The 13,836-nt window shown below is 41.1% G+C and overlaps 1 protein-coding gene across 1 annotated transcript; it reads right to left on the reverse strand.

Moving 5' to 3' along the window:
* Positions 1 to 5,759: 5,759 nt before the first annotated feature.
* GORASP1 (golgi reassembly stacking protein 1) lies at positions 5,760 to 12,331 on the reverse strand. Its single transcript, XM_054390194.1, has 9 exons — positions 12,269 to 12,331; positions 10,275 to 10,355; positions 9,392 to 9,595; positions 8,666 to 8,752; positions 8,182 to 8,312; positions 7,520 to 7,661; positions 7,172 to 7,316; positions 6,706 to 6,855; positions 5,760 to 6,052 (listed from the first exon to the last, which is right to left on the reverse strand). The coding sequence occupies exons 1-9, from the start codon at positions 12,329 to 12,331 to the stop codon at positions 5,760 to 5,762; spliced, it is 1,296 nt and encodes a 431-aa protein (XP_054246169.1).
* Between the last annotated feature and the right edge of the window lie 1,505 nt (positions 12,332 to 13,836).

Below are 13,836 nucleotides of genomic sequence, written 5' to 3' on the forward strand. Positions count from 1 at the left end.
ACTAATAGATCTGTAATATAGAGAAAAAAAAATCTATATGACTTAAACTAAAGTCTCTCCTAGTCTCAGCCAGTGAGATGGGAAGTCCCTGAGTGGTTCGTGTTGTGTGAGGTGTACAGAGAACAGATGATAATCCAGTGCAGACTTTTGCTTCCTCCTTTTGCTCCTTGTTTTTCCACAACATAATATCCTGATCTGCTCATGCTTGATATGAAACTGTTTTGGCCATCTTAATCGTTGTGGTCACAATATAATTCAGAACTGCACACAAGGTATTTTTAGTACATTCCATTCATAAAGTTCCTACAATGATTTCTCACAGGTTACTCAAACATTTCTGCCACATAAAGAGATTTGGAGAAGAAACCCAACAGCAAATAGACCATTGTGAATGAATCAGCCCATTTAATTGCAAAGGAAGGGTTAACATTAGAATCATGGTAATATGCAAATAAGAACACTAGATAAATATTGTAGCAGGGTCAGTCCAGTGATGCTGTGCATCCTAACAGAGTGAACATGCTTTGCAGCAGTTAAAGAGAGTTTGTTTGTTTGGTTGGTTGGTTTTAGATACATATGACTACTTCCTGCACCGTGCCCTAGGTGTTCTAAAGACACCCCACTTTCATTTCTGGTAACCGTGCTCCAAAATTATGTGACATTTATCTTAAAACTTCAGACCATTCTGAAAATAACTTCTTATGTTTAATGTTAAACTTTAGAAACTTCTCAGCAGATTTCATATTCATGATATAAAAATACTTAGTTCTTCTTTTCCAAAGTTTTATATGCAGTTATTCTTTTGTTATAGATTGACGTGGATCTTCTTTACATTGCTATTTCTAAAACTCTGTGGCTGTCATAGACTCATAATAGTCTTTTATAGAGTTTAACTTATTGGGGGGAGGGGGTAAAGGCATTTTGGCTTTTCATGAGATAATGTGGGGCTGTCCCAGAAACCCATTTGTAGCCAGAACAAATAGAATCCTCATAAAGAAATGATGTAAAAATGAGTCTTGTCTGAAGCAGAAGCACAAGTGCCTTCAAAGGGCAGTATATTACTCAAGTTTCTTCAGGAGACATATGCTCTTGCCCTTCCTGTATCTTGCTATCAAGATTTAGGTTGAGGCCTAAAGGAATTCCCAATAAATTGTATTACTGGGATTGTATTGGTCAAACAAAAAGCATAATATTTTTCATCCTATTTTATTTAAAAAGAAAATAGTCAGGTCATTACCTTCTGCACTCTTTAACCCAGCTAAACAAATTCATGGCTTAAACAGAAAACGTGGTTCAGAACTAAGCTAGCATGCATTTTCCCTGTCTTTTGAGTAATTTTCAGTTTCTAATCCCCATTTCTGTGTATGCTGTTTGACACAACTGTGCCACAACTGCACATTTGTATTAGTATTTGTGAATTAAATAGTTAGAACTGTAACTTTTATTGCTAAATTGTTCTGACTTGTATTTATTAATAGCAAGGGTCTACACTTGTTCCAATTGGCATTGTTTGGTTGGTTTTTTTCTGGTTGTCCTGCTGTCCTGTTGTATACATTGGAATTGCTCCCAGTAACTTTGTTTGAAATCAGTCAAGGTTGTAATTTTTCTTTTTTTTTCTTTTCCTTTCTAACCATCCCAATACAGAGTTTCAGGAAAAGATTGACAAAAGAGTCTGCAATGCCAGAAGGGTAAATGATGTTTCACAGTTGTATAGAATAAAAGGCTTTAGTTAAAATATTTTCCAGTTGTTTTGTGTATTGGATCAATGATGCCATTTTAGAGCTTGGACCGTTGCCACCTGATGGTTGTTCTACAAAGGACTTCAAAGTCCTTTGAAGTGTCAAGTAACAGAATGGCTGAAGAAGTGGCAGTGCCTTAACAAAGTCCCTTAAAGATGATCTTATTACATGGTTGGATATAAAACTGAGCAGGGATTCAGGCCTTCAAATCCATGCCCTGAGAGACTGCTGAGATGGAGAACGTGCTCAAGCCATGCCGTTTGCATGGGCACTGCCTGCTTTTGTACTATGAAAACATTTTGTGCTAACACTAATGTGGGACATAAGACAGCCCTGCAACAAATGACTTGTGCCAGGTGGCACTCAGTTTTCTGGATGTGGCAGGGTTATAGCCCTGTAAGAGACAGATGGAAAGCCAAGACTGGATTGCCTGATGCCAGTAGAGTATACTCAGGCAGGTGCTGTGGGGCCTGTCAGCTGAGCTGCTCTGAGACGACAGTAGGTCAGTGACTGAATGTGCTCCCAGTGACTCTGAGCACCCATCTAGGATGGAGTGGCAAGTGTGAGGAATTTTTTTTTGCTACTTCCTTTTAATTTGTCACCTTTTCTGGAGTTGTGCTGTCTGTAAGTCCTTCAGGAAAGAGCAGGAGAGGCCCCTGCACAGTGTTCAGGGATTAATTTGTGAGTCACAGCTCACTGGGACATTGTGAGCAGAGTTGCAGTTTGCCAGAACCAGAAGGAAGGCTGTTGATTTGTAGAAGCTAGGTGAGGTTTTTTTATTTGACAATGGAAATGTAAATCTGTTATTTAGTAGAGTAACCTATCCCCAAAAAAACATTTCATTTCTCTACGACAGGCATTTTTTTTCTCTTCAGTGACAGAGGTGAAGGCATAGAGTGAGTGAACACCTTAATCTGGTTAAAATACTCCAGATTTTGGGCAGTACATTGCACTAAGGTATTGCCTTTTCTTTCACTGAGGTCCCATTTGATTCAAACTTCATCCCTAGAAAGTTCTGGAACTTGACATGTAGCATCAGTCTTTAAGCACATGACATTACACTTGTGGCTGTGCTGATGGGTCCCAAGCATAACCAGGTGGAATTCCCACCCATCTAGGTAACAGAACTGTTAAAAGCACATGCACACTTAAATATCCAGAAAGTGATTGACTAAATAGGTTCCTGTACTATGTTCTGAAGGTTTTTCTGTAAGGCAGCTGTACAAACATCATGTAGACCAGAGGTGCTGATTAGAGACTGGGTGAGACATGCCCAATCTCCCTCTTGAGGGTACAGTCACACTGTTACACTGTTCTGGCTATCTTTTTCTGGGGACTGAGAATGCTAAATTACTTAGAAATGTAATTTAAATCAAACAATTGCTTTGAAATTGCCTTTACAGCAGAACCAATGCAAAGTGGTATTTGCTTAAGGCAAAAGCATAAAGGGAAGATGTGTGGAAATTAGTGGCAATGCCCAGGAAATAACAGCAGATTAACACAGTCAAATCAAATGCAGCAAGGAAGTTGTAGCTGCTTTCACTTAGAAGCCAGAGGCTGGTTCTTTCATAACTGCTTGGAAGTGGCAATATTTGCCCATTTGTGGGGGAATATGGGGGATGGTGAGGGTGATGAAGGGAATGCTAAATTAAAGGCTGCTCCCTGGGAGGCTGCCTCTGCTTTTCAATTCTGCTAATTCATGTGCCGCAGGAGCACAGGATGCTGAAACAGCTCAAGTCTCCCACTTCCCCAGTTAGGGATGTAATTCTTACTGCTAGGTGAGGTTAAATTCTAAAACAGCTGGAGGCAGCTGGAGATATGCAATTCAATCCCATCATGTCAATGGTGGCATTCCTATGTTGTAGTCTCTCTTCCTGCAGCATTCCTCATTTACAACTAAGAGGAGTTCAACTAAGTGAAGTGTGGCAGCTTGGAGGAGCAGCTCCTGAACATAACCTAGAGAAGTACAGCAGAAGATTCAGTAAATATCAAGCCTACTGTGAAAGTTTAAGAGGGAAAACAAAGTTCGCCACCTGAATTTGGTATTTCAAAAGTTCTTGCCAGTAGTTGTTCACCATAAAGACACTAAGTACATTCATTCACACATTCAAATTCAGCTAACTCATTTATTACTGTGACATTTGGAATTTAGTAAGAGTTTTGACATTCCCTGTTCCCTTTTACACTCCAGCATCAGTTGCATGGGTTACTACCAGCTTAAAAACAGTTTTGACAAAGGTGTAAGATTAGAAACTGTCTCAAATAAACACCAAAAACCTAAACAAATCACTCAGATGTCTTAAGTCATCAAGCTCTGAGACCAAACTTACCAACAGCTTAAGTTACATTTATTATTAGTGTTTGGCTGTCCACCCCTGCAGCAAGCAGTTGAAGGAAGAGAGAAAATTTATTTTAGCAATACAGGAGAAATAAAACCTGTTCACTATTGACAGACTGTTCAGCAGATCAGATTTCAAATCTCTTTTGAACTCCCTGCAGTCAGGGCTTAATGCATTCTTCTTTAAAGCAAAAGAGACTTTGACCATCCTGGTCAAAGCTACTGTATTTCATGTGAAAACATTATTTAGGAGTAACAGCAGCAATGAAGGAATGTGAAGGACAGATTTTATGTAAGGGTTTACTCTTTTGAAGACCTGTCTGGCCTTGTAACTTCACCTGTACCATTTTGCTGAAGCTGAGCTGTCAAGGGCACAGCTGTGTGAGCCAGACTCCCCCTCCTGCACTGTGACTGTGTTTCAGCCTCATCAGTCACTTCACTTGCTGATGTGCATAGAAAACAGGTCAGGGGACAGAGTAGAGCAAAGGAAATCTGGCAGTATTGTGTTAACCAAGTATGCTCTTGTTTAGAGCTTAAACACACACCTACCTCATTCTCTTCATTTATGAAGGATTCTCACCACACCAACTGTACCAGCTATAGTAAAGCTATTCCCAATCAGTAGCTTTAAAATTCCATGATAAATCACTGCCCTGAGAGGCATAAAAATACCCATATTTCTTTCATGTTAATTTCATGTTTCCTATCACATTCAGAAACTATTTGAAAACAAATGCAAACAAAACAACAACAGAAAAAAGCCTACAAAAAGCAGTAATGTTGCTGCACTAACCTGCTCCATCCCCGTGTCTTAAGATCAAAATTATTTGTATCAAACCAGAAATGGGTAAATATAAAAGCACAACTAATTAAAAGCTATTTCTCTGTCACTACAGAAACCAAGACTTCTTCAGCTCCACTGAAAAGGTTCAACACCCTGAAATCACACAGGCCTGAAATCTGTTTTAAATGACCATCATTCCATCCCCACTGTTTGGTTTTTTTTTTTTAACTGTGAGACCACCACATGATCCACTGAATAGCTGAAGTGAATGACAGGACCCACCAACATGATTTTGCCTTACCTATATGCTGCAGTTTCAAACCATATGATACTTTACTTCCTGTAAAAGTAGCTGTAGAGAAGATACGTGAAGAACTGTGACAGAGAAGGGACTGTAAAACAAGAATAATAGTTTGCAGAGTAGTAAGTAGAAATAAAGATTGCTTAGGGTAGGCAATACCTTAAAAATCACAGGAACTAATTGAGGTGTACCATTAAAAAGCTTTCAAGCAAGCCAAAACCATAAATTTCTTTTCAGTGCTATCAATCACACTGAGAAGATCATCATTAAGTGTCACTGTTCAGGCAGGTTGCCTTGATAAATACATTCAGGAGCATTCACAGACCTGTGAATTCAGGAACTTGACGTTTTGCCCATCTCCAACTTGTTTCTGCTTTAATTTCTCCATTAATTTGGTCATTTTGCACAGCATTCGAAGCCTGAACACAGATCAATCCATTAAACAACGATTGGAAATGACAGTAAGATTTGTATTTCTTTTATAATATTGTCTACACTAACAAAATAGAGTAACTGTAATTCTTTCAAGATCACAAAAATATTCCAAGCTGTAGTCTTACAGCATGTGGCAGTCTGTAAACAAAAGCAGCATCCATTTCACTCATGCTCTTGTGCAGCTGCTGCTTCTTTCTGTTCACATGCTGCTTCAGCATCTAGTTTCACTGGACTTGTGGTTAATGAGCTCTCAATACTGTTGAAGAGCAGCTTGGTTTCCTTGGTTTCTGGGTTATCAGGATCAGTTCCGAGTGTTGGTTTTGAAGAAATTTCATTAGGAAGAGCAAAAGAAGGTAAAGATGGAACTGAAGGCAGGAGGTCATCCAGCTCAGGCTGTTTGACTGAGCTTTCAGAATGCATGGTTACATCTTCAGGGTCCAAGGCCGTGGCATTTTCTGGGAAACGGAAATAATTGGTAAAAATCCCCAAACTGTCAGGCAAACAGAGACAGTTACCACACATCTAGAAAAGTCAGCTGAATGAGATAGCTCGTGCAGGCAGCAACCAGGCACACAAGTGTCAAACATGGGCTGTGTCTGCTCAGTTCTCCCCACATCCAGAAAAATCTGATGGTGCAAGCAGGCTCTTCAGAGACCACAACCTATTTGTTCTGCTCTATTCTTATGTATGATTTCATGTTACAACTCTTAGCCACCCCTCCTTTTAAAAGGGAAAGGTGTCCATAACATGAAGCTTGTTGGCTTTTCTTATAAATAGAAAAATCACTATGAAGATGACTGCAGTTTTGTTTTCACAACTGAAGTCAAGCCTGTGGCACACCGATTTCAGAAACACCTGCTTTGAAGGTCAGTTTAATTTGGATCTTCAACATTTTCATTCAAAGAAAAAAGACACATTCTAAAAATCTTATTTTAAAAGACTATTAGCTTTTGTCCACTTCTACACCTGATTTCTGCTACCAATCCCCTTCCTGATCTTTTCTTAAAATTGGCTTATTTCCAAAAAGCACAATCCTGTTGACTGGCAGGAGCTGGTGCCATTCCAGAAATTAAGTCAGAGGCCTAAAGGAAAGCTTGAACACACTTACCAAAATAAGCAGAAACATTCAGCATTAACTTCTCAGTGCCTACTGAAGCATCTGCTGCTGGCATGGTGGAGGAGGCAGCTGAAGACATGTTGGGCACTTTAGTTAAGTTAGTGAGTTCAGGAAGTGAAATATCAGACATATCTAGAAATCCTGAAGGAGAAAGCAAATGTTACAGTACTGGGTTAGATATAACACAAAATATCCAGACTGAACTTCCCTCCCCACTTAATCCAAATGAATTTAACCTAAATGTTAGCCAGTGCTGGTGGAAAGACTTCTGCAGAATGTTAACCTCAATCAGGTTCCAAGTACCCAAATCCTGCAGCTCTGAAATCCAGGGAAGTCAAAAGCTTCCAAGGAAAACTCCTCTAATTCCTTCAACAAGTCTTAAACTTGTTGAAGACCTTATTAATTTACTTAGATGTCCTTTAAAGAACTGTTGAAACAAGCACCTAAGAAAATATACCTGGATCCATAACTCTCTGGAGAGGGGGAGGAGGGGAAAGTGAGCTTTCTGGTGAATAACCACTCATTTCTTGAGCTGTGGAATGATCCAAGTCCATAACCGTTCCTGAGTTGTCACTCTGAGAAGTAGGTGCCAGTAATGGAGTCTGAAATAACAACAGTAAGAAGGAAAAGCATCTTTTTATATTGAAAGCTTCACCTGAAGATGACCTTCCTATGAAAGCAAGCATTCTGCCTCAGTCTCCCAAGTACACCAATACAGAGAGACTCTACAATGCAGAAAATGAGTCAACACAATGATCAGGATTCCAGAGAATATACCAGAGATAGGAACTTATTTCTTGCATACCTCTGTGTAGCCATTAGTAGAAGGTACAGGAGTTCCAGCTTCTGGTAAGGGTGAAGGTGGTTTGCTCTCTGGCTTTTTCTTCGATGTTATAGCCTGCGTGGGAATTCTGTGCAAATAGCCATAGCCAATGCCACATCCTAAACTGTACAACAAAAGTAGGACAAGACTTGAAAAAGAGGTGTTCTTAACATGTTTTAATGTTAATGTTTTAAATTTTTACTCTTTAGTACAAGAGGAGTGTAAGTCTTCATTCTGTAGCAATACCCAACTGCAAGGATCATTTCACTTAGAGTACTGAAGGAGCACTTAGACAAATAGAGCTTAGCTTTTTTACTTGGTTATTTTTATATCCTTACAAAACATGTAATCTGATCTGATGTGGATTTTGTCATTTAACTGAAGGTTTGACTGTGAGAATGTAGCTAGTGAATCTGCTACCAACGTAGGTTGTGCCATTGGTTTCAACTCCCAACAGGATTAGATCCAGAACATGCATAATTCCTAGTTCTAAGCTAATTTTTTTATGGAAAGCTGAACAGTTTTGTGTGACAAGTGTAAGGAAACAAGGGTAAACGTGAAAACAGGCAGCTGTAATCAACAGCAATAATACTCTTAAGAGGAGCTCATATCCAGTGAGTGCATGACCGTCTGGAGATCAGTACCTTCCTTCTCCACCCCAAGCTCCATTGGGAGTCACAACTACCTCTCGAATGGAATCAGCTTCAGTGTTATAAACCATCAGCTTCAGTGGCTTCCCCTCATGGGATTCAATCAGTGAAAAGAAATCCTCTGACTGAAAAAAAACAAAACAACCAACAAACAAATAGAGTAGTTATTAAAATCAAAAGTGCAAGACAAGGAGCTGAAAGCAAAGTTAGCATTTTACATAGTTGCTGACTTTGATGTGAGATTCTAAAAACCCAGGTACAGACTAAAGCTTTGCTAGAACAGACTGGTCTTTAGGGCCAAGTTTGTTTTTTATTGCCACATTATAAAAAGAGAATGTTTCCCTCAACCATAAAGCATCTGTCATAACCATCAACTCTCCCAAACACTATCCGCACTGATTTATAATACAGCCAAATCCTACAGCATATGCTTGGAAGGCAGGAAGACAATCACTGCTTAAAGGAACATGCAGCCTACCTCCTGAAGAATCTGATCAGATCCAACAATGTAGTCTGTGTTCGGCTGGAGGCCAGCTAGAGCTGCAGGAGATGCAGGTTCAACATCCTGTGAAAGAATGAGAGGTCTCATCTGCACTTACAGCAGGATAAAACTACCCCCAAGTAAAGGTAACTCCAAAAACAACAGAACGTTTTGTTTATGGGATGAAACAGAATTCCTTGAACAGTCTACACCTAGGTGTGACATCTTGTGAAACACACTCAGAAAGATCAAGATGCTACCAATTCAAAAGGAGACCCAAAGATGTTGAGAAGTTGCATTTATGTAAACAACCAGAAACGTAAAAGTCTGTCCTATTCGATTCCACTTTCAGCTCTCCTTCTTAATATCATTTTTTAGTGCTTTATGTGACATTAATATCAATTTAATAAAGTTTATGCAATACAGAGATGCCAATGAGGTCAGAATCTTTTTTTGCTTTTGCCATTGATTCTTCAACATAACAGCAGAAAACCTTCTCCCCATCACACACTCTTTGGTCTGGTTGAGACAGTTATTTTTCATAGTTGCAGGCAACAGTAATAGTCACCCACTGGCTGTCCCTATTCACATAACTCAGACAAACCTTCAAGGCCACATTCCCTTCTTCTCAGCATTGAAACTCTACATACAAGTTATTTCTAAACATTACACTTTACAACAAGATTATATGAATGCCAAGGAGCCATTGAAGAATTCTCTTACCAAAACATGCCACACATGTTCATTGGCTCCCTGGAAGCTGCAGAACCTCACACTGGCTCCAAGAAGGCCTTGTCCTCCCCACATATTACTGGGGATCACCTCCACCTCTCTTATTTTCATTGTTTTGAGATTATACACCTCCAGCTTCACTACTTTTTCAGCATTTGCCTTCAGCAGATCTTTCAACATATTGTTTTCTTTATTCTGTAAAGCACAGAAAAAGACAAATGATTATTTCTAGTTGTTCCTCTATGTCGTACCTGTGGCAGAATTTGAATACAAAAAAACAAAACTGTCAACATTTAGGCTTAGTTTTTCATGATCAGTTCCAGCAGTTCCATTTTGTTTATTAGAAAGAAATCAGTACTGTCCCCTGACATGAGTGTTACTGTTTCATTGCTTACCTTCCTGTTCTTCATAACTGCTATGGAGTAATACCAGCATTATTAGATCTCAACTATCTAGTCTAGCAATAAGCATTTTACTTCATGCTTCTGATCCCAGTCCATCTTTTTCATGTTTTATCAAATGTTGAAACAAGTTTGTTTAAACAAATGTTGAGCTCTTACCATTGACTCACTAGTTCAATATTCACCTTGTGGCAGAAAATATGTATAAATGAGTAATATCATAAACATTGTGTTAATCTGTTACAAAGCTAAGGTGGCTGAAGGCATAAGACTCTTTCCTCACATCTGGATCCAGTCAGAGAGGAGAGTTTGGACCCCACCAAGCTTCACTTCACCTTTCTAATGCCATATGCTATGCCCATTAAGAAAATCTTTCTTTACTGTGACAGCTTTGACTTCTACTTTCTATCATTACAGTACCCACATTTCATGCAGGAGAGAAGAAAACAACAATAAAATCTTTTGAGGCTTACAAGCCTTGTGTGTCCTATGGCAATGATGAAATCAAAGAAAGGTTCCAGTCCTCCTTGCTGAGCTGGGGAATTTTCTTGAACCTGCAAAACATACATTTGTTACACACTGATTGCTACTTACACGAAGTGACAGTGTTAATCTTTACACTTGATTAAATATTTACTTTTGAGTTGAGCCACAGATTAAGATATCAAGTGGCAGACCTGGGAAAGCAGTTCACAACTGTGAACTCATTTTTATAAGACTATGAACAACAGCTGTCCAAATGAAGCTGTAAAAAGCAGGTTTTGAACCCCACACGTGACACAATTATTGTTATTCAGAGTGCACAGCATGGGATTACTAAATACTGAAGACCCTAGAGAAGGACTTAGTTTTCAAACTGCTGTTACAGGATTTTCTTCCATGCTGCCAACAGCCTGAGCACATTGAGAGTTCCCCATGATATCACAGTCATTTTTTTCACATAAAACCAATTTATAGTCAGGTTCCCACAATTTCCAGCACATTAGAATAGAAACTCTTGAACAAGTGTTCTATAAGCACATGGCTAACCACAAGTTCTGGTCAAAAAAGATTGCCATCACTTAAAAAATATTCATAAGAATTACAACATCTCAATTTCATGATAATCAAGTTATTGTAAAACAGATGTAATTTAAAAAATAGAGAAAAATACCTATTGAAGTGCATTCACACCAGGATAAAATCCAACAAAAGTTACACAAAACTTAATGTATGCAGAGTACCTGAGAGTGTACACACTTCAATGTATACTAACAAAGCACCATGAAGGGGAACCACTGCAAATGTGCTCACAGTTTGTGCTTTTTGTTAACTTAGAAGTAGAGCTGAACTACGTGGAAGTTATTACGGAGCTCATGACATTGTTATTCAGATGCCTAAAGGACATACAGATTCCCATATGAAGCTGTAAGTTGCAAAAACTCTGCCATATTTGGTTTTCAAAACAACACCATATCAAAAGTTGCATGAATCCCCAGGAAGAAAGTAATTTTTACTTTGTCTCCTGCAAACTGTAGGTCACCAAAATCATCCTCTGGTACAGAACATTGAGCAGTGTCCTGCTCAATGCACTTAATATAAATAACGGAGGGGACATTTCATGAGCAGCTGTCATTTCTGATGGAGATAACTCAGTTAAGGAGACTGACAAAAGCAGATCACATCACAACACTTGTACCCCGAACACATCTTTTGATGTTGAGAAACAACTGCTGTCGAAGTGGAAAGCAGCATGTGGCAACGGTTCCTCTCTCACTTCAGGGAGGCAGACCACCAACTAAATGAAACATTAACTGAAGCAAGAACTGTTAGCAGCAATACCTCTGCCTGCCTTTAAGCTCCAAAATACACAGTCAAACCGATGTGTGTGCAGACAATAAGCCAGGTAGAGCAGTTATAACAAACTTCCATTCAGACACAACACCGTGAGACCCAGCTCCTCAGGAAAACACTGGAGCAGGAATTAACGCTCAGGCAAGGTGCTCTAAAGGTCCGCTGAGAGATCAGCCACATCTTCAAGTCAGGGGAATTTGCGTGGGAGAAGGGAGGGAGGGATACACTACTCTTAGACTATTTCAGATCCCTCGAAAGCTGCACAAAAGGGTCCCCTCGGCCGTCCGGCAGCCAGGACATAGAAGGTCGAGGTTTCGAGACCGGTGAAACCGCTGGAGCAGGTGCGAGGCCGCGCCGGGCGGGCACCCAGCGCCTACCCGGACGGCTGTGGGTGCTCCTCCCCTGCCGCCGTGGCAGTTCCCTGGACGGAACCAACAGGTAAAGGACCAGTGAGCCTACAGCTCCGCCGCACCGAACCCTCCGCCTTTCATGTGCCAAGGTGGGGACTCGTCCTGCCTGGGCAGGAGGGGGAAAGCAGGATCCCCGTGCTCTGCAGGACCCCGTCTCACGCCCGCCGCCCCTCACGGCCCTCCTCACTCTCCCCACGCTGCGGGCCCGGCCGCAGCCGCCTCACCCCGTGTACGTGGAAGCCCTCGGCGCCGCCGTCGGGGACCTCGGAACTCGAGCCCAGCCCCATGCCCACCACGGCGGGACGGGACAGTACGAGACGCTCAGGTAGCAGCGGCGGAGGCAGCGGCAACGAGCATCACGTTCGGGCCACTCCCCCTGCTGAGCGCGCCGCAGGCCTGAACAAGCGAGCACCGAGAGCAGCGCCCACGTGCAGCGGAGAGAGCCGGGCTCTGCGCTCCTCTCCTCTCCCTGTCGGCCTGCGGGCGGGTGACGCCCCCAGCGACAGCGATGCTGCCTGGGGCAGAGAGAGAGCACTGCGGGACCCGCGCTGCGGGAAGGCTGCTGGACATGAGTGGGCAATGTGCGATCGCAGCCGTGAAGACCAACACTACCCTGGACTGCATCCCCAGCAGCATGGGCAGCAAGCAGAGGGAGAATTGTTTTTACACTCAACGTGGTGAAACACTAGCACAGGTTGCTCACAGAGGTGGTGAATGTTTCATCCTTGGAAATATTCCAGGTCAGGTTGGATGGAGCACTGAGCACCTTGCTCTCCCCTCATGCTACCCTTGTGCTTGAAATGCCCTGAGTTGCTTCAATGTGGTATGAGGATCAGGATGTTGCCTGCTAATCATCAGTATGCAGCTGAGTGGCAGTCTGGGTCTCGGAGTCTTTTTTTTCACATACATTTCTACAGATATCTCGGGAGGGGGCAAGGAGGAGGGGAAGAAACAAAAGAAAGTTCATTCCAAGAGCCTTTTAAAAATCATACTCCTGTTAGTAAAATCCAGAAAGAGATTATTATTTTCTACCAATACCTACTTTACACATTTGAAAAGAGCTAGTGTTTCTGCCTTGTTCTTCCCTGTAGACATAAATTATGAATTGTGTTTACGAAAAGTATTTCCATCAGCTGAGACAACTTGCAGTGTTAGAGCTGGGGAAGAAAATTAATGGTCCAGTGTTGCTGTTGTTTTTCAAGGCATAGGTAGCTTTGTGTTTAGGTAATTACTAAGAAATGGTGATGCTTTTCCCCTGGAATTTCATATTTGCTCTGCTCTGCTGTACTCTAGGGTGAATTCTCTTGATTCTGCCTTTTAACTTCCTAATGGAAAAGTTCTGAAAATTTTCAAAGTGGCAATAATAATTTGAAGCATTATTGTATTAAGAAAGTGCCAGGTTTATGTCCTGTGTAATTCGTTCCAGGATAAAAGCATCCATTGTAATAAAACTCCTTGGTAGTTACTGCTCTCACCTCTGAATTTTTTCCAGAGGATCAATGCACATGATTTCTGTGGTTCAAGAGTAATGCATAAAGACAGGAAAGAAAAAAGCTGTTTTCTCCAGTCTCTGCCTTTACTGCCAAGTAAAATACTTTTAAGTTTGGACTAGAGAAAACTAGGAAGGGATCTTCCGAATGCTTTTCAATATCTGAAGGCTAAAGAGGTAAAAGGATGGGGTCAGACCCTTTCCAGTGGTGCCCAGTGACAGGACAAGGGGCAGTAGACACAAACTAGAACCCTGAGGGTTCCATGAAGAGAAGCTTGAGAGTAAGGGCTTTTTATTTTTCCC

This window comes from Indicator indicator, chromosome 20 (assembly GCF_027791375.1).
Source record: "Indicator indicator isolate 239-I01 chromosome 20, UM_Iind_1.1, whole genome shotgun sequence".
NCBI classification, from domain to species: Eukaryota; Metazoa; Chordata; class Aves; order Piciformes; family Indicatoridae; genus Indicator; species Indicator indicator.

Bases quoted from the DNA above. Each gene is read 5' to 3' on its own strand.
- GORASP1 (XM_054390194.1), bottom strand. From the start codon at position 12,331: ATGGGGCTGGGCTCGAGTTCCGAGGTCCCCGACGGCGGCGCCGAGGGC. The intron at 8,753-9,391 runs GTAAGAGAATTC...ATTCTTTCACAG, and splicing joins AACATGTGTGGCATGTTTTG to GATGTTGAACCTGCATCTCC. The intron at 6,856-7,171 runs GTATATTTTCTT...TTTCTCCTTCAG, and splicing joins CCAGAGAGTTATGGATCCAG to GATTTCTAGATATGTCTGAT.